Source organism: Sinohyriopsis cumingii, chromosome 15 (assembly GCF_028554795.1).
Source record: "Sinohyriopsis cumingii isolate HCF-2022 chromosome 15, ASM2855479v2, whole genome shotgun sequence".
In the NCBI taxonomy this organism is placed as follows: Eukaryota; Metazoa; Mollusca; class Bivalvia; order Unionida; family Unionidae; genus Sinohyriopsis; species Sinohyriopsis cumingii.
The window spans coordinates 66,863,195-66,884,244 of NC_142975.1; the positions used below are offsets into that span (position 1 = coordinate 66,863,195).

Consider the following 21,050-nt stretch of genomic DNA (forward strand, 5'->3'; position numbering starts at 1 on the left):
ACATCATTAGATAATAAGACATAATTGCCCTGGGTTGGGCAAAGCTTTGGCATACAAGTAAAAACCCATGTCATTTTGTGATGGGTAGAAAGAAATGTGTCATTAAGAATAGTTTTCAGTACCTATCTTAAACAAAGTCATCAGAATGGACACCTAAAACAATCAGGTATGGACACCATTAACAATTAGATATGAAAACCAAGATATATCAGATACAGACACCAAGAACAGTCAGATATGGACACCAAGATCAATTAGATATGGACACCATAAACAATAAGAATGTTCACCAAAAACAGATATGGACACCAAAAACAATAAGAATCCTCAGAACAATCAGATATGGACACCAAGATCAATTAGATATGGACACCAAAAACAATAAGAATCCTAAGAACAATCAGATATGGACACCAAGATCAATTAGATATGGACACCAAAAACAATAAGAATCCTAAGAACAATCAGATATGGACACCAAGAAAAATAAGAATGGACACCAAGAACAATAAGAATGGACACCAAGGACAATCAGATTTGGTCACCAAGAACAATCAGAATGGACACCATAAAGAATAAGAATGGACACCAAGAACAATCATATATGGCTATCATAAACAATTAGAATGGACACTAAATACAATCAGGTATAGACACTATAAACAATAAAAACAGACACCAAGAACAATCAGATTTGGACTCCAAGAACAATAAGAATGGACACCAAAAACAATCAGATATGGACACCAAGAACAATCCAAATGGACGCCATAAACAATTATAATGGACCCCAAGAACAATCAGATTTGGACACTATAAACAATACAAGTGGACACTAAGAACAATCAGAATGGACACCAAGAACAATTAGATATTGACACCAAGAACAATAAGAATGGACACCAAGAACAATCAGAATCGACACCAAAAACAATCATATATGGCTATCATAAACAATTAGAATGGACACTAAGTACAATCAGGTATGGACAACAAGAACAATCAGAATGGACATCAAGAACAATGAGAATGGACACCATAAACAATAAGAATGGACACAAAGAACAATCAGAATTGATACCATAAACAATAATGGACACCAAGAACAATCTGATATGGACACCAAGAACAATCAGATATCTTATTTTTGAAGAAAGGTTGCTATAGAAAACTTCTGTTAGGTATAGTTGTTACCTTGCAAAACCTGGTAATTGCTAGCAATATATGGATTTAATAACATATGTAGAAGATCTTCACTGTCCAGCATTTTTCTATGATGCTGGTATACCAATATGAAAGATGTTATTTATCCATAAGTAATTAATTAAACAACATTTTGGGAAAGGAGTAAACTAGATTTTCATTGTCTAAAATCATATCAGCCTCAAGGATTTAAAAAAGTCAATAGCACCTTAATTTGATATTTGTTAAAGCCATATTAATGTCACCTATGCAACAACCTGTGCATCGTTTTGTACTATAGCCATCTAAAAGGGATCCTTGACAAATGATATTTTATGTTACTACTAACTGCACATGTGCCATCCATTTGTATTATGATTAGGAGAGTCAACTCTCATCAAGAATGGGCATTTTCAGCATGACTTTATGTGCAAAATAAATCTTAAAATAGTAATTTTATTAAGTGCTGTCAACGTATACGGCCTTTCTTAACTCTGTTATTTCAGTCAAATGATACAGTATAAACCAAAAAGGTCTCTTAAATTTTCAACTTTAGCACAGTACACAATTCTTTGTTGTGACCATTGATATCAAACCTGATTTCATGGATAGATCATTGAACTTGTCTCAGACATGTAAAGATATGATCACATGCTAACTTGTCTCAGACATGTAAAGATATGGTCACATGCTAACTTGTCTCATACATGTAAAGATAAGACTACATGCTAACTGGTCTCAGACATGTAAAGATATGATCACATGCTAAGTTTGGTTCAATCTACAATAATTCTTGGGAAGAAAACAAATCAAAATAAAGTTATTAAAGTTAGTTATGTTTATCCATCAACAGGGTTTGATAGAAATCCATTCCTATTTGTTAGTGTTATCTTATGATGCACACAAGCCAGGATACCTAAAAATTGAGTAATGGTTCTTAAAAAAACTAAGAAGTGTTTCTTAAGTAGTATTCAATGAATTCTTTTAGTTTTGCAGGAGTTATTTTTTCTTCTGAAAAACTTCTTTTCTCCATCCAATATAACACTACTAGAACACATGATGGTGCCACTATAGCACAAGGACACTACTCCATCTGGTTACTACTAGTGTTGTTTTCTTTTGATCCAACAAACTTCATCCATTTTTTTTCTATAACAAATTCACTATTTTTGGAAATTTAACAAAACACACACACACAAATTCTGAATTTAAAAAGTGATACATTTTCAATTAGTTTAAACATTTTGTAGACCCTCAGATTTTATTCCACGCATTGGTGAAAAATTAAGGTGGTTTTTTTTCCAAACAATTTCTTGAAGACTTTGAGAGGGAAAAATACTGTATAAATTCAAACTTTTTCAAGGCAACCTTCAAATACCAAGATTTGTCAAGGTTATCCAAGGTTATAGAAACCATATGAATCAATAACTTTGACATAAAGATCAATATCATAGTGCCATCTTGATTGGAATGCAACTCAAGAAACAAAGTTTCATCAAAATTCACTAATATATGTCCAAGTCACTGTGTTCCTAATCTTAATGAAGCACAAACATGTAAGCAATAACCTTTGATAACCCATGGTCAATCAGATTTGGATTTCCAAACTCTTTTACAAAAATTCAGATATGTTGGTGGTCTGTATGACCATCCATTTTGAAGAATGTGTCATACTAAGAGATTTAGGATGTCCATCAAGAAATCCATTTTAGAGGCTGGATCTGCATCATTTAAATTCAGAAGCAAGTATAAAGCATTTTTTTTCAAAATCCTCTGGTACACCTTCCATTCAGGATAAGTAGCTGTTAAATGATTTGTCTAAATTTTGCAAGGTACATTGGCATTTTTATTTGCTACATAGTGATAATTTTTTTATAGTAAAAATTCCATATCAGGATAACCATACCTTAAAAAGGAGTTGCGATACAACAAAACTTTCAAGAAGGCTACCCTAAACCCATATTGGAGATCTGATTGGTACTGTTTTCATTTAGGACAACTGCATATCATAAGAAGTCTTTTATGTGAAAACCTCATTCTGCAAGGACTTTCCACTCAACAGACATAGCTAAAAGATGGCCATGACCAATACCAATTTCATTAATGACCAAATATAAAGTCTATTAATGAAAATTTCCCCAAAATTAAAAGTACCTCTTATTAAAAACACAAATAATTCTTACTAGAGTAGAGTATACTACATGCCATGAGTTTGGAGGGATCCATCTAAGCCAAAACTTGAAGATTGTGCTAATAGTAATAATTAGACAAACTGGAATATCAGATGGGAGACAACTCTTATCATGCACACCAAGCTTCATGAAGATATCTACTGGTTCTAGACCAGAGACCAGAGACGAGTGTGACAAACAGATGGACAGACATAATTTGTAATAAAATAATAGATAACTCTTAAAATGCTGACAGGCAATCCATATTTTACTGAACATACAGTCTAGTCATAACGCAAAAGTATAACAAGATTGTGAAGATATCTCAAATGGATGAGGGGATGTTAAGTAAACAAAAGGTGATGGGCAGACAAGCTGACTCCAGTATATCCCACAACACTTGGGGGGGGGGGGGGGAATACATGAAATATTATGAACTTTGACCTTGTCAGGAGCTAAATAACGTGGTCAAAAAACAATACCAAACTTATTTTTGTTAAAGTTGTTTATTATGAATCTATATAGAAATATAATGATCTATTTATGTATCAGTCAAATGTAATAAAAATATATATTAAAATACTTTGCTATAAAATGAACACATTTCTCATTCTAATAGACTTATAGATTTAGAAAACTCAGAACAAATGTACAGAAACACAAAATGTTTCAGTTAGTCAAGTAAGCATTTCAGAAGTTCTGTATTTAGTCAATATGGATTCTATTAATTTCTCTTCACACAGGACTAAAAGCTTACATAATAACCTCCTTTGTTATTGTTATTGATTTAATGCCATTGTTTTAGCACATAATATGCTTTACATGGCAGCCAATATAACTGGTGGAGGAAGAACCTGGGAAAAACCCAGGAAGAACCACTGACCCATGGGAAGCTACCGGCAAGCTTTCTCACATATCCACATTGGCAGAGTCCAAGACTCAAACCCACATGGACTGAGATGAGATGTTAGTGATCTGTAAAAGCGAGTGCCTTTGACCACTCTGTCACCTGGGGAGAACACCTCCTCTGACATTATTGTCCATATGTTATGGGTACACAAAAAACAATTCAATCATTTATCATTTCCTATTTTGTCTTTTTAAAAATAAAGCATAAATCGTGAATACAGGATTATAGGATTATATATATATATATATATATATATATATATATATATATATATATATATATATATATATATATGTATGTTGTCACTGGATTACACATCACTATAAGACTATCTCATTATAGCTTGATACTTTTATTATGGTCCCTTACTATACTGAACCTCAAAATAACAATTTCTTTCACAAGGAAGGTATATTCAAGACCACCATTACATTACACCATATAATATGTATAATGTACACCATTATCAGATGCCCTCACTTTAACACAATACACTTTTATGGCTTTCTTGAATTGTGGTATAGAGAGGGGGTTTAGTTTTACTCTCCATGATTACCATGATATATTTACTAATAGGTCAAGTCAATCTGCAAACAATGAAGATCCTGATCTGCTGTCGAAAAATGCACCTGCTGATTAGGGTCTATGCTGTTTGTTCTACTGATTACTCTTAACAAACTGCACAGACCCAGATCTGCTGGTACATTATGCAATAGCAGATCTGGGTCTGTGCAGTTTGCAGTTGGACTCCTCACATAAATGAGTACATAATGTAAGTTATTTTGGCAGAAAGTTTACTAAAACAATGGCAGACAAATTTTACAGATGAGTTAATTTTTTGAAGATCATATTGATATCTATCAATCACTGGAAGTAGGTCACTAAGATCTCTTTTATTTGCATGTGTTTACAAACTCTAATGACATGTAGAATTTATTAAATCGATTATAGCAGATATATTTTATAATATTTTCATAATAAAACACGCTTAAATGCACACTCTAAATCCTTGTATACTAAACAAGTTTATATTCAAATGAATAATTACTGTATACAATCATATATTAATAGGACCCAACAGCAAACAATGCAGACCCTGATTTGCCATCAAATAATGTACCAACGGAAAATGTCTATGTTGTTTGTGCTACTGATTATTCTAAACAAACTGCACAGACACATGACTGTCAGTACATTATACAATGGTATATCTGGGTCTGTGCAGTCTTCGGTCTGATCCAACCTGTATACAAGCAGATACAGTTATTAAACAAATGTCATTCAAGAAAAGCACATTCTCAAAACAAACTAACAAATACTGAACACTGTATATGGCAAACATAACAAATTTAAACACATCTTATTTACAACTGTCTTTAAAAAAGTTTTTAGCACTATTTAACAACAGACATTTTTCAATGTATGTAACTTTAAAAAAAAATGTATAACCAGTACATTGTAAAATTCAATACAATCTGTCAAAAATTATTACTCTAATAATTAATATGATTAAAATGTATTAATCTAAAAATTATGTAATAATATGATAATTATAGCACTATCAAAACTAAAATAATAGATCTGTTCTTTTACATGTGGAGCATGTACAGTTTTTCACTCAACTGTTTGTGAAAAAGTAGGGATAAAGTGGGACAGCGTTCTATAAAAAGTAGGGATAAAGTGGGACAGCATTCTATAAAAAGTAGGGATAAAGTGGGACAGCATTCTGTAAAAAGTAGGGATAAAGTGGGACAACATTCTGTAAAATGTCAGGGCGAATTGGCATAATTTATAGGGGAAAATAGTACAACATTTATGTAAATTACTAAGGAAAAAAATCCTGATGACTCTCTTTCATAAACTTGAACATAAAGCATACTCCTCTGTACTACCTGTCTTTTTAATCCAGGATGCCTCCATTTTTTAAACACCCAGCTCCATGGCAGAGACCATATGTAAATTCACTTTATTATATATGGCTAATCAAGTGGTATATAATTGATTTTTAACAGAATTTGTTTTTTAAAATGTAAAACTAGGGGCATTCTGGAAATAGTATGGGAATATAGGAAGTCTGGCAAAAATAGGAAAAAGCAGCAAAAGTAGAGAAAAAACTCAGGCTACTAGAAAGATTGCAAGTTTCTGTCTGTACTCACTTACAAGTCTAGTTCAACTGCAAACTGCACTTACCCAGATCTGTCATTGCATAATGCACTCATAGGTCTTGGTTTATACAGTCTCATCTATCTTGTTTGCAATTGGACTTGGCTTATAACAAAATATATACAGTAAATGCCAGTATTTTTAAAAACAACTTAAGCATTGGGGAGATTACAGGTTCTACAAAATACTCACCAATTCACAAGCTTTATCTTCAAGAAAAATAATCTGGCCACTGTGGCAGCCATATTAGGCCTCAGAAAAGCATCATTTTCATTCAGGACCAAGTATACATCATAAGTTTTTTGATGGAAAACCCTGTATCAATATAACTTTCCATTCAGTAAGAGCAGTGATAAAAAGATTTTCTACATGGCTGCTGTGGTGACAATACTGGATGTCACATTGACGCCACTTTCATTCAGCACCAAGTACATGTGATATGAAGTCAAAGTAAAAATCCCATACTGATATGACCATCCATTCAGAAGGAGCATCAATAACAATATTTGCAAGAAGGTCACTGCACCATTTTCATCTAGGCCCAACTAGACCATGGGATGAATGTGTGGGTAAAGTTTCATGACAATCCTAAAGTAGCTTAGGAAAAGTACCAATATCAAACTTGTGGTAATAGGTGGATGGACATATGTCTGACAATGGACAACAGGCCATCTCATTAGCTCTTCAGATCTATAATGAGAAGAGTAATTTTTTTTTAGAAAGTCATAAATTACTCAAGTCAACTCAGCTCATGTCATGTCCATAAGAACAGAAATAAGCATACCAACTGTATTTGTCTATATTAATGGTTTCTGCATAATCCTCATGTCATGTCCACAAGAACAGAAATAAGCCTACCAACTGTATTTGTCTATATTAATGGTTTCCAATCATAAAAATGTTGTTCCATACCATAATTTTGTCTAATGCCCCACCTCTACCCTGGGTCATAAAAAAATCAAAACAAAATCAGTTGCTGATCTAACACTTGAAGTATTTATTTTTCACTGGGTACTAACTTTTGAGTGCCATCATTATTTTTAATAATTTTTGTAAATCTCTGCATCCAAGAATGAATTTAAATACCCAATGTAAAATCCATTAATTTGAAGTCTCAATTAAAACTTGCAATTAAAAAAACAATCAAGACCATGAATAGAAAGGAACACATAGTACCTTAATTAAAATCAACAGGACAGAAATACCTTACTTCAAATTTTGACAAAATGTCATATTGGCTTAAAGGTCAATTATGGAGGTTTCAGTATTATAAATTTACACCGCATCATTACTGAATTGTCAGGTTTAAAGGTTTGACTTTAGCAAAAGTTTAATCAGGTATTACCTGCACCTGAAATGAAATATTACTTGATCAAAGAACTCTCTAAAATGTACATGGTAATCTATTCAAGGGAACTTATAATAGGGTTGTGCAAATAGATTTTGTGCAAACTTAAGAAACTGAAATGACAAATGCCACACCTGTGGTTATATGGCCAACAATAAATAAAGAGAAGAAAAGAAAACAAATTATTGGGGGAACAAAATCAAAATATATTGTGCATACAAATGCATATAAAGTACAATCTCTGTGTATTAAGCCACACTGAGAAAATAAGTACATTAGATCATGATTGTTAGTAAATTATATAGTCAATAACTCTTCCAAAAATATTGGTTTTTTATATGGCACATGGCAGTCATGCTTCCTTTAAATCTAACACAATCTCTCAACATAATTTCCCCATGTTCCATTTCCTATTTTCTGCGTCTTTCTTTATTTAAAATGTTTTAAAAAAGGAAAAAATTGCCCTTTCTCTGTCTTTGATTACAATTTGTTAATGTCTGTTGCACAAAATCCATTATTTAACTTTATAAGATAGTACAATGAATGCACATCTACAAAGGCCATGCAATCAATACAATTCTACAAAGACCATGCAATCAATACAGTTACAAAGACCATGCAATCAATATACTTCTACATGGACCTTGCCATATATACAATTTTACAAAGACCATGCAATCAATACAATTTTACAAAGACCATGCAATCAATAAATTTTACCAAGACCATGCAATCAATACAATTCAACAAAAACCATGCAATCAATATAATTTTACAAAGACCCTGCAATCAATATAATTTTACAAAGACCATGCAATCAATACATTTCCACAAAGACCATCCAATCAATACACTTCTATAAACACCATGCAATCAATACACTTTTACAAAGACCAAGCAATCAATACACTTCTACAATTAATACAGTCACAGAATTTGTCTTAAGCAAATATTATTTCATCTTTAAACTCTATTAAAGGGTTTTAAAACATAAAATCTACCATTTCATTAAAAGTATGTAAAAGTCATCCACACTTAGACATGGTAAAAAAGCTATCGTCATATAAATGATGATGATGCAAATGAAACTTACTAGAAATGTCCAAGAAGGAGCAAGTTCTCATTTTTAACAGAGTACTATTTCCACTAATACTCAACCCCCAATCCTCAATCTCACCACATCAGCTTTCTTAACATCAGGCTCCCTTAATGCATTGTATCAAATTCTAAGACCATTCTACCCACGTATAAAACAGTCCCAAACATCATAACACATTTTGTTTGCATATAACATGTATACAGCTGTGAACAGAATAGACTCATATCTGCTGTCACATAATGAAGAAGTCTATGTTGTTTGTTCTACTAATGATTTCCTCATGAACAACATAGGCCCAGATTTGCCACAGCATTATGCCAAATGCCAGTATATTATGATTCAGATGCTGATCCATTGGCATGTTATGCCATGGACTTTGATCTGCCATCAGATTTTGCCATGGCGATTCTGGATTTATGTTGCTCACGATTTGGCAGGCATTTTTACATGGTAAATCTGGTTACTGAAAAGCTTGAATAATTATTTTTAATGCTGTATGAAGAATCATTTGATATAACTCAAGAAGCAAAGTATGGCACATAAGGTTGGACAAGATCATGAGCTTCCCACATTTACTTTGAAAAATGCTGCAACAAAAAATTATGAGGGCAATGCCAAGCTCAAAAATTATATTCAGCCTTGCATAAATTTTATTAGATCCTGACAATAGTCTGAAAAGTTGTTCAGTTACCCCTTGACCTTGGTATGTAAACCCTGCTTTTCTGAATGATTACAGTTATGAATATAACTGACCATATTACTTGTAGTCATTAACAAAAGACAGATGGAAAAGTATAACTCCATAGATATTCCTATTCATCACCATTATTACTATCATAATAATATTTATAACATTTTTCTCAATGTCTTTCTATATATGTCACTAGAGAATTTATATCTACATTTGAAACATTACTGAAGTAATTCTTGTTCTGACTTTCTTTCAAAAACATTTTTTAATATTGTTTCAAGTTATTACCAGCAGTGGAACAATATCCATGAGGATTACTATCAGGTCTAAGCATTTACCAAAATTTTAAATTTGAGTTGCCAGTCATGACATATAAAATTGACCTGTGGAACCGAACATTGTTACTAATACTAGTAAAACCATCAAGTTTGTTACTATTATTAGTAATATAAACTATATTTGGTAAAAGAGAATGCACACTATGCCACATACATTGAGTGATTGAAAATAAAATGCAAAAAAGCCCAGAAAACTCACAGCAACAAGTCTCAAATATCCAGGTGAATGTACAGTTGAGGATACATCAACTTGTATGTCCTGTGTACATGGTAGTAAGCAATACTTATCAATAACATATATATATACATATAAATTAATAAAAATACAACAGGTATATAAATAGGTTTTGTTGAACACATAATGGATATCTGAACACATCTTGGTATAATATTAAGTTAATTCTATTTGGCAGTTTCATCAATATAAATACATCAGAGATTACGTTAGGTGGCAATTCTGGCAAAATAGTCATCCTCTACCAGGAAATATTGCTTCAGCTCTCCAAGATAGCAAAGCTGACTTTACCTTGCCATTAACTGACGCCCTCCACAAATCTTTCCCTAACTCAGCAGACTGACATTCAGCCCAAAATATTCAATCACATGGTTCTCAATTACAAAACGTATCCTTAAATGCATAAAGAAGTAGAAATACACTTTAAAATCATTTATTGTGCTACCTGAAGTGAACTTCTGCCTGCAAATATGCATCAACTTATGATTTTACCACCAGCCATATATATGGGAAGCCCCCAAACCAACAATACTATGCTTTTAAAGAAGTTTTAAGACCAAACACAATGAAGATGTTAATGAATTTTATGCCAAATTTCACCTGAAAATGTACTCATTTTGAGATGAGATGATCTGCCTTTAATGTGTACTCACATGAGATGAGATGATCTGCAATGTACTCATCAGATGAGATGATCTGCCTTCAATGTGTATTAGTCACCTATTATTGGGAAGAGTTACTTATTATTTAGGCTCATTTTTAATGTCAAATCTTAATTAAATTTAACAACAATTTTTTTCAGAATCAAAACAAAATTGCAATATTTTTATCAAGTATGATTAGTATATTGTGCATTTTGTAATATTTAACTTGCAGATCCAGTAAGATACCAGTTGGTGAGAAACTTATTTTCGCATTTAAAATGACTGATCATTCATTGATTCCTATTTATGCATCACTGTGTCTATGTAGAGGGAGAAATTATTTCTTATAGTTTATCATTATCCATGATACAAGAATAAACTTTGCACAAATATTTTTGCAACTATGGATTTCAAAGCAAATTCCTGTACATGCATAAACTTTACAAAGCTCGGTTAAAAAAGACACAAAAAAGTGATCAAATGTAATCAACATATCATAAACAGTGTAGAATTATACAATAAATGGTTTATTTTAATGTAAAAATAGTAAATTGAGCAGGAGAAAGCACTAAATCAATTAAAGATTAGGCTGAGATGTACTGCGTGGTTGAAGAAACCTTTATATATTTCTCTAAAATTTAATAGAACATTTTGACACAATTAAAATAAAACATCAACTGTTTTGAATTTACTACAATTAACTATGGTAATCTCTAACCTAAGTATCATTGTGATGTCAATGTTTTCTTTCCTGAAATGTTGCTGATTAAAATTTTCATGGTACTGTTAAAAAACAAAAAAACATCTGTACGTTTTTGTACAATGTACAGTCTACGATGTTAGAGCCTGTTTAATCATGTGTTTATCAATTAAGAGTGTTTCTTTCTGTCTTTATACAAACGATACAGGTGATAGCACTCTTTGTATAGCTGAAGTCTAGGCTCTAATAATAACTTCATATTTATTTGTTATTGTTCTGTATATCTTGATCCATTATGAGAGACTTTTATCAAAATAATTGTTTATCCAATCAAGATAACTGAAATAAAAATAATACTCTCATTTAGTGTAGGTGTTAAGAATGGTCCATGTCCACCTCACAAAACATGTTGACTTAATTGCTCAACTCATATTTCCTACCCTCAGTATTTGAATACAGTTGTTATATTACCTTAAAATTACATGTTTTCAAAAAAGTAGATGGTTTAATGGCATGAAACAATTTTTAAATTTTGATGTAAAAAATATGCTATGGAAAAAAACTTGAGAATATACTAAAATTTAGAACTGAATCACTGTCAGATCATCACATTATTCATCCATCTTTAACTGTATATAACGAATACATATGACTTGTTAACAAAGTATTTATGGTGTAGTATTATTCACTGGGACCACCGATGCCAGGGAACTGTATATAACGAATACATATGACTTGTTAACAAAGTATTTATGGTGTAGTATTATTCACTGGGACCGCCGATGCCAGGGAACTGTATATAACGAATACATATGACTTGTTAACAAAGTATTTATGGTGTAGTATTATTCACTGGGACCGCCGATGCCAGGGAACTGTATATAACGAATACATATGACTTGTTAACAAAGTATTTATGGTGTAGTATTATTCACTGGGACCGCCGATGCCAGGGAAGAAGTAAAAATGTGGCATTCTCAGTGTACTCTTATATTCAGACATTTGGCACATCTGGTCCATTTCAATCAGCCGACAGTGGGACACTTTTCTTGACACCAGCAGATTTACCTGGTACAATAGAGCAATGTAAAAACATTAATTTCTTTACCATTCTTAATATATAATCATATACACTTGCCTATAAGAAAGTCCAACAGCAAACATATAGACCCAGATCTGCCAGTGCATTGTGCACCAGCAGATCTGGGTTTATGCAGTTTGTTAGCAGTAATCAGTAGAACAAGGAACATACACCCTGATCTGCTGTGCATTATGCAATTTCAGATCAGGGTCTATGTTGTTCTGCAGTTGGTCCCAACCTAAAAGTAAGTTTATACAGTATAAAAATAGGAATGCAGTAATGGTCATAATCACTGTAACAATCAGCATCATTTGTGACTTAAATGTGTTTAAATTTTTTGCTCAGAATAATTTTTGAAGGAACAAATCTTCCTTTATTGATGAATTCATCACTGTTTATTAGGTAAAACAATATAGCTCTGAAAAAATATTCGCAGAAAAAGCTACTGGCTACTTTCCGAAAATGACTTGCATTAAGCTCAAATTTAAGATGCTGAAAAATCGCAATATAATCCTCAAAAGCATGCAGGTCAAAATATTATTCTTTAATTTATGCATGCCATAATTGGTTGCAGTTTTGTTTTCATATAAATAAATATGAAAAAAAGAATTTCAACATTAGTTCTAAAACCCTCTATAGCGAAATCTTGTCTTCCTGTTTGATTTCTAAAAAAAGTTTCTGCAAAAGAGACTGACTTTATGGGTTTACTGAAGAAGAGTGATAGCCTGTCATAAAGAGTAAATATCGTATGTCATGTCTGATTAAAAACAAGTCCACATGCCATGATGTTTCCTCCAATATGACACACATAATGGCTAAAAATATACAAGTTACACAAGGACAATGACTCCAAGCAAAAAAAGTTAAATAATCATTTTAAATTAAAATTTAACCTTGGCATTTTTAATAAAAAGCCTCAAATCAAGTTCAATTTCAGTTCATGATGTCCTTCAAAAGCTAAATGAAGGGCAAAATTCTAAGGAGAAAAGACCATAACTACATAAAATGTTGTCAGAAAATGTGATGAAAATCAAATAGAATCAAAGATGCCAAGAAAGCAATGTTTAGCATACGCATAATGTGACTGGGAATGGGATAAACCTACTTACATTCATGGGGGTAAATAATTAATTGAAACCAGTCCGGCCTAATCCTACATGTTTTAAGCATAAGATTTCAGCTACCAAATCATAATATATAACACAGGAAATATAAAACGGTAGCATTCGTAATGAATAATATGGTGTCATGTAAGTGACCACTCCCATTTCTTTTACATAAACATTTTCTGTTCAGTGAACAATGGAAGATTATATCACTCATGCACTTTAAGGAACATGGCACTGGTTTACAAAGAGAACGCTTGTTTTCATCATGTGACAGTGTTGGTCAATTTTAGTGCAGGCAAAGAGGTAAAGTCACAAAAATTGTTTTAATTGCTATATCTGAAAATATAAATATTCTACTTACTGATATCAGGCATGTACTGTTCAATAGAATGTCACTCAATTTTCATAGCCTATTTAAAGCAACTTCCCTATGCTGCTACCCACATGGTTTTGATGAACTCCAATACAGAACACACTCTGACCTACCACCCCATCTGTCGTATAAAAAACACAGGTGGGAAAGGACAGAAGAAACTCAGACTAATCTAAGTGTAAGATGACCTCACTCAACACAAACCACTTTTATGACTCCCATGAGCAATATTATAGAAAACTAACAATGTACTTTATTGCTGTGTTCTTGTGTGGAACACATGTCAAATGTTATTGTGTATATACATACCCTATTCAGCATGGTGCAGACATCCTCACACTTGGCATATTTCATGAACACTTGCACCAGAGCCTCAACATACCAACTGCCACGGTCTCTGTTCCGCCATGCATAGTACCCTGCACACAATGAGTGGCAAACTAAATTTAAGTTGCATAATTACAATTACAAAGTGAATTATTAACCTAACCTTAATAAAGATAACGTCAAATACTCTTTCTTATACAGGATGAGTACCCAGCTCATGGATACAAATGGAGGAAACCCATTAAAGTCAATATACACATATCTGACTTTCCTGTGTTTCATTTTTATGCAAATTAATATTAACACCCAAGCCGAAAAATACACCCTGAGACATTCATCAGTCATTCAATATTTCAAAACTGTGACCATATTTATCATCTGTACATACCTGAAATATCTTTCAGCTAGGTTCACTGTCAATACAGCCATAATTGGCAGTAAAGCAGCTGTTGGATTAGTTGTGTAGACATGGTTAATGATTATTTATATATACTTGTAAGGGTCTTGATGCTAGAATGCTCTCTATCAAGGTACACAGCTTTTAAGAAAATGTTGAATAAACCTATAGGAAAGGTTAGCAATTTGCTCATGGTTCAGCTACATCCCACCCATAACTCTATTAATGATGCAAGTCAACAGAATATGAAGAGAATAGCACATCATATGCCAGCCCCATGTTTAATAACTTAGTAAGTCCCCTATGTGTCAATCTCACATTAGTGAAAACTGAGTCTCAATGATGCAGACCACTCATCAAGGTATAATGTCTTGAACTAAAATGAAAGTACACAAACAGTCTGCATAATTTCTTTTTCTTAATGTGCTCCTTAAATTTTGACAAAATGGTTAAAAGTTTGACAAAGTTGTATATCATCACATTCCGCTTTCTATGATGTGCTACAGATCCTTTACTTGCTGTGAATGACATACCAAACTGTGTTGGGAAGCAAATGATCATGTCTGACTGGGATGGAACCTGTATGCCTCTGACTGGGTCTGATCCATCATGTTCATCAGGGGAGTATCTCACTCCTTTGTCCAGTGCACCTGTCAATAAATAAAAAACAAATTTTATACAGATTCAGTGGAGTATTATATCTCCCATGTGAATAAGATTCAGTGGAGTATTATATCTCCCATGTGAATAAGATTTAGTGGAGTATTATATCTCCCATGTGAATAAGATTCAGTGGAGTATTATATCTCCCATGTGAATAAGATTCAGTGGAGTATTATATCTCCAATGTGAATAAGATTTAGTGGAGTATTATATCTCCCATGTGAATAAGATTCAGTGGAGTATTATATCTCCAATGTGAATAAGATTTAGTGGAGTATTATATCTCCCATGTGAATAAGATTCAGATGTACAATAAACAGTCCTCAAGCTTGACAGAAAAAGATCTCCACCACTCAGATCACTAAAGTACCACTCCAAAACATTACAGGGGAATCCCTCTACTGAGTGTTAGCTGGGGTCCATAAAACATTACAGGGGAATCCCTCTATTGAGTGCTGGCTAGGGTCCATAAAACATTACAGGGGAATCCCTCTATTGAGTGCTAGCTGGGGTCCATAAAACATTACAGGGGATCCATCTACTGAGTGCTAGCTGGGGTCCATAAAACATTACAGGGGAATCCCTCTATCAAATGCTAGCTGGGGTCCATAAAACATTACAGGGGAATCCCTCTATCAAGTGCTAGCTGGGGTCCATAAAACATTACAGGGGAATCCCTCTATTGAGTGCTAGCTGGGGTCCATAAAACATTACAGAGGAATCCCTCTGTCTAGTGCTAGCTGGGGTCCATAGCTGCTGACTATTTTGTATAGCAATAATGATTAAAAATTCAGTGAATACTATCATAAGTGCCTGGGGGAGGGGGTCCTGAATAAACAAAATGCCAGTCAAACAAATGGTACCTACTGCATCTATGTAACAATCAAGATTTTGATTAAGATACTTACTCAGTGAAGCTGTGTAAGATCATGAATTTTAATCTGTCAGGTTGGCTGGTGCCATGGGTAGAGCCATGGAACCTCTAAGACATAACATGTGACTGCTAGAGGTGACATGATACATATGTGCCATGTATCAATATGATTCATGATACACATGTGCCATGTATCAATATGATTCATGATACACATACAATACAATACAATATTGATCACGTATCAACTTGATCATTTAAAGATCTGTCAGGGGTAGAGTGGCGCCATCTTATATGTGTTGACATATTGGTTGCATGGTTCAGTATGCAGATTACAGACAGACATAAACTTATCATTAATTCATATGCCATTTTCATTCTTGACAAGATTTTTGAAACAATACTTCCAAACAGACTTTCTGTTAGTTTTCAGTGATTTTAATTCAACTTTTTAGGCCATTTTTGGCTGCTCATTTGATCAGATACAGGGGTCATTCTGGTCACCATTCCTTCTTTTTCTGGCACTGCACAAATGCTTTAAAAACATTTTATATAATGTCACCACTTATATCTGGAAGACATTACGGTGTTATCTTCCAAAACAGAAGAAATAGTGAAATTTCCTCCTGCAAAGAAAATCTTATCTAGAACAAGTCCAAGTGTGAGAGAGATGACTAATAACCAAACTCATCATATTAAACAGCCGCCATGGCACCATGCTCTCATTTCTATCAGTACAAAAGGAAATTATTGACAACACCCACCCTCCTTTTACAAATTAATACAAACTTACTATATCCCATGCAGAATGGAATCTGCTTCCTTGCTGTTTCTGTGCTCATGCTTGTTTTATTACATGTCAATGTGAAAAGAGATATTCCAAACTTGTTTTATTACATGTCAATGTGAAAAGAGATACTCCAAACTTGTTTTATTACATGTCAATGTGAAAAGAGATATTCTAAACTTGTTTTCCATTTGTGATTTAAGTACTTGACAGATCATTTAACGGTCACCTTTACACAAAGCTTATCTGTTGTGTTGTGTGTATTTGGATTGAGTTTTGATGCAATAATATTTTTCACAAAGTGAATAAGCTACAGTATGTTCTGACAGGCAGTTATTATTGTTATTGTTCTAATCTGGACTTAAACATACAACAACCACGAATCAGGACTGAATGTAAGATATTTCACTGCATAACACACCAAAAGTGTAGCCTTCAAATTCAATCCAAGCTGACAAGAAAAGAAATGGTCAGTAAAAAGGTATAAATCATACATGAGGAACAAGTCTGAAATGTCTTCTTTACACTGATTTTGATTACCAATGGTTGAACATATGAAAGTGATGAAATAATCAGCATGGAAACAGCAGGGTTGCGGGGGGGGCAGACTTCTAATGAAATGATTTATTCACCTTGTGTTAATTTGTAGAAGGTGAGTGGGTGTTAAAATAGTTTTTTGGTTTTTTTTTAAATTGACAGTAATTAGTACATTTTTAATAAAAAAAGCCTCAAATCAAGTTCAATTTCAGTTCATGGCAACAGCAGTCTCAGTTTATTTTTCAGTTTAAAGAATGAAAAGACAAACAACTAATTAGTTAATGATGACTACTAAAGATTCAAGTAACCTGTATTGGGTAAGTATCATTTTGTATTGATTCATCACCTTTTGTAGTGATATTGTATTGATATTGAAAAAGTACTGACACCTCTAAATATCAATTAATCTTTTCACCCCTTGACTGCATTGACTGAATTCAAGATACAACAGAGTACATTATAACTGAATCACCTGTTAACTTCTCTTTTTACTTATGTATACTTTCTGGTTGATACAAATGGAAATGTAGTTTTTGGACACCCCACCCCCCAATGATGTTCAAAATGTTATCATTACTGTATTTTGGTGCATGTAATGTTCACTGATATTTAATAATTATTCACCCAGACTGAGGGAAAAAATTAAATTTTGCCACATAACATACATGTGATAAAACACATTTTAAATCAGGATAGTTTTGCTTTGTAGTGTGTTAGTAGTCAGCCATGTTGAACAGTGCAATGATGATTAGTTGTTACATAATGTTTTAATTGTTTTCAGTGCTTGACTGTTCTCTGGTCTTTCCTGTCAGTACACAGTGCCCAATAATGAGAAATAAATCCTTTTAAAGATAAAAGAAAGAACAAAAATGAGTGGCAATACTGAAAGTATATCTTTCCAATATTCTAGATGAGCCAATTAAAGGGCAGTCTGATGGTTTGTTATCTTGATGGAGTTCAGTCTGTTGCATCAAATCCATATTCATCATCGTCACTCTCATTGTCAATCTCGAAAAGTCATTAACTGTTTTCATCTGTCATTCTTTTTCACTCCATAACAAAAGACTCTCCAGCAATGTCGGGGGCCCTGAGTGGCTGAGTGGTCTAAAGCGCTCTCTGTTACGGATCACTGCCATCACACCTATGTCTGCGCCGGTTCGAGTCTCAGTTTCAGCCATTGTGGGTATGTGAGAAAGCTTGCCAGTAGCTTCTCCTGGGTCGGTGGTTCTTTCCAGGGTTTTCCCGGGTTCTTCCTCCACCATTAATACTGGCTGCCATGTATAGCCTATCATGTGATGAAAAATGGTGTTAAACCCCACAACAACAACAACAACAACAAAATCCTGCAATGTCCTCTCCTTTTGTCATCTATCATTCTTTTCAACTCCAGAACAGAAAACTCTCTTACAATGAACTTCCTCCCAATGGCTATTTTACATGTGCTATTGCAAAAGGCAATTTATGTTCAAATATTCACAATATTTATATTAGTTTAAATCCATACAATGATCATTTAGAATGCTGTGTTCTTTTCTCTGGAAGTATTATCGCATCTCTGAAGACGATTATCTTTTGTCAGCATGTCACATGTACACTTCCTGTTGTTAGTTGGCATTTGCTCTGATATTTACTCAGGCTAGGCATAGTTGTTACTTTAAATTCAACAACACGACACTTCTGCCTGTGAGTACAGTGCCATAACTGGTTAAGAAACTTACACAAATAAACACATGGCATTACATTGTACTGTATACATCAAGTAAAGAAAACATCGCTAAATCAAAGAAAGATTGAAAATGTATACCAAGCAGCAGATGTCCAAAAAACTAATTAAAAATAAACATGTCAATTAGTAATCGGTGTTAACTGCCTAAGAGTTGGACCTAAGGAATAAAGGTGGAATATAATGTGGACTCGATATAGAAAATGACTTAATCTTGGTACATGTATGGTAGTTACAGAACTTAACGACTGCAGACATGAACTGCTGTCAAGATGAATTCTGACAAGTTTTAGGTGTTGTTGCTACAATATAACCAGTCAGATGGAAAATGTATTAATTCATTACAGAAAGCAAGATATACCCTGAAAAGTGCCTCTCATGAGAAAATTAACTTATTTCAATTTCAACTATGAATAAAGAAAGTAATTAATGAGGAAAAACTGCATGAGATCAATAGTTATTAAATATTTATAGATATTGTAATCATATTTGGTTTGCTGGAATACAGGGATTTTGCACAGCTTTAATGTAAACATGATAGGGTTAAGAACAAGTTACCAGTTGTATATACATGTATTTCTGGTCAAAAAAACAGAACAAAAGGCCACAGTGTGATGTGAAATAAAGTGAATTATTAACATAAGCAATCAAAGAGCCAGCTGTTGGGGTTTGTAAGCATTATTTATCTCTATAATAATACCAGTATATGATTTAGCTACAATGCGACAGATTGAATATTTCAAAAGCAGTGAATGTGATGCCTTTATCCTTCTGTCAGATTGACAAAGAAAAAAAATCTTTTTTTTTTCTTCTGTAAAACACACCCCTCTCCAGCAAATAAGAAATTAGGTCAAATAAGTGCACATTATACACACCAAAATATGACATTAGTGTATTTATTGGTTTTAAAAAAAAATTCTACTTCATCCAGAGAAAAAAATGAAATACTTAAACTGTTCTTACTTTATTATTACTCACATGTGTGTGATCCCTCTCTAGAGAGGCCACCATCTTAAATGAGCACCTGCTCATAAAGGACACCTTCCTGCTGCAGAAGAGGTGGCCTTATAAGAAGTGGGCCACTGTACAACTCATTCAAATAGTGAAAAGGTACAAGTGGAATTTGGTGTTTTAAGGTCTCCTAAATGTGCATACATGGAATTCCAAACTAGAGTGCAAGTAATAAATAAAGTATGCATGAGACCTGGTGCCAATTGATCTATACAAGAAGATATCACTCTTGTATGGCTTCAACTTGTAGATGCTAATAACCTTTGGCACTTCTGTTGCAAAAATCAAGCTCTTGAGAGCTGGGTTTGCAAGGTAGTGGATAAAATCATTATGTATCATGATCAGGAAATGTATTTAAAACAGCAATGGATATGTTTAACTTTGTGCATCTTAATCTTCTCTGTAGTGAATGACTGAGACGTGGTAAAAACCAAGTTACAGTGATCAACTTCTGCTCACCAGTGAAGACAATACTGAGAATCTATGATGTAAAACTATCATCCAGTTCCAATATCTTTGCATGAAACTGGACCACACAGTTGGGTTAGCCATTAAAAATGTATAAAATTGGTCCTAAAGAATTTTCTATTTATAACAAACATACAACAAATTATTTAATTATCATTTATTAAGAATGCCAGTAAATGGATAGTATGTTGTGGTTATGTTTAACTCCTCTACAGTATG

The 21,050-nt window shown here is 33.3% G+C and overlaps 1 protein-coding gene across 1 annotated transcript in view; it reads right to left on the reverse strand.

Moving 5' to 3' along the window:
• Positions 1–3,840: 3,840 nt before the first annotated feature.
• Positions 3,841–21,050, reverse strand: part of LOC149781980 (uncharacterized) — a 45,853-nt gene continuing 28,643 nt past the window's right edge. Inside the window, exons 8-10 of the mRNA XM_089936166.1 lie at positions 15,302–15,418; positions 14,354–14,463; positions 3,841–12,549 (exon numbers count right to left, since the gene is read on the reverse strand). Of these exons, the coding sequence (XP_089792292.1) occupies positions 12,409–12,549; positions 14,354–14,463; positions 15,302–15,418 (368 nt within the window). The 3' untranslated portion in view covers positions 3,841–12,408. The remainder of the gene's footprint in view (positions 12,550–14,353; positions 14,464–15,301; positions 15,419–21,050) is intronic.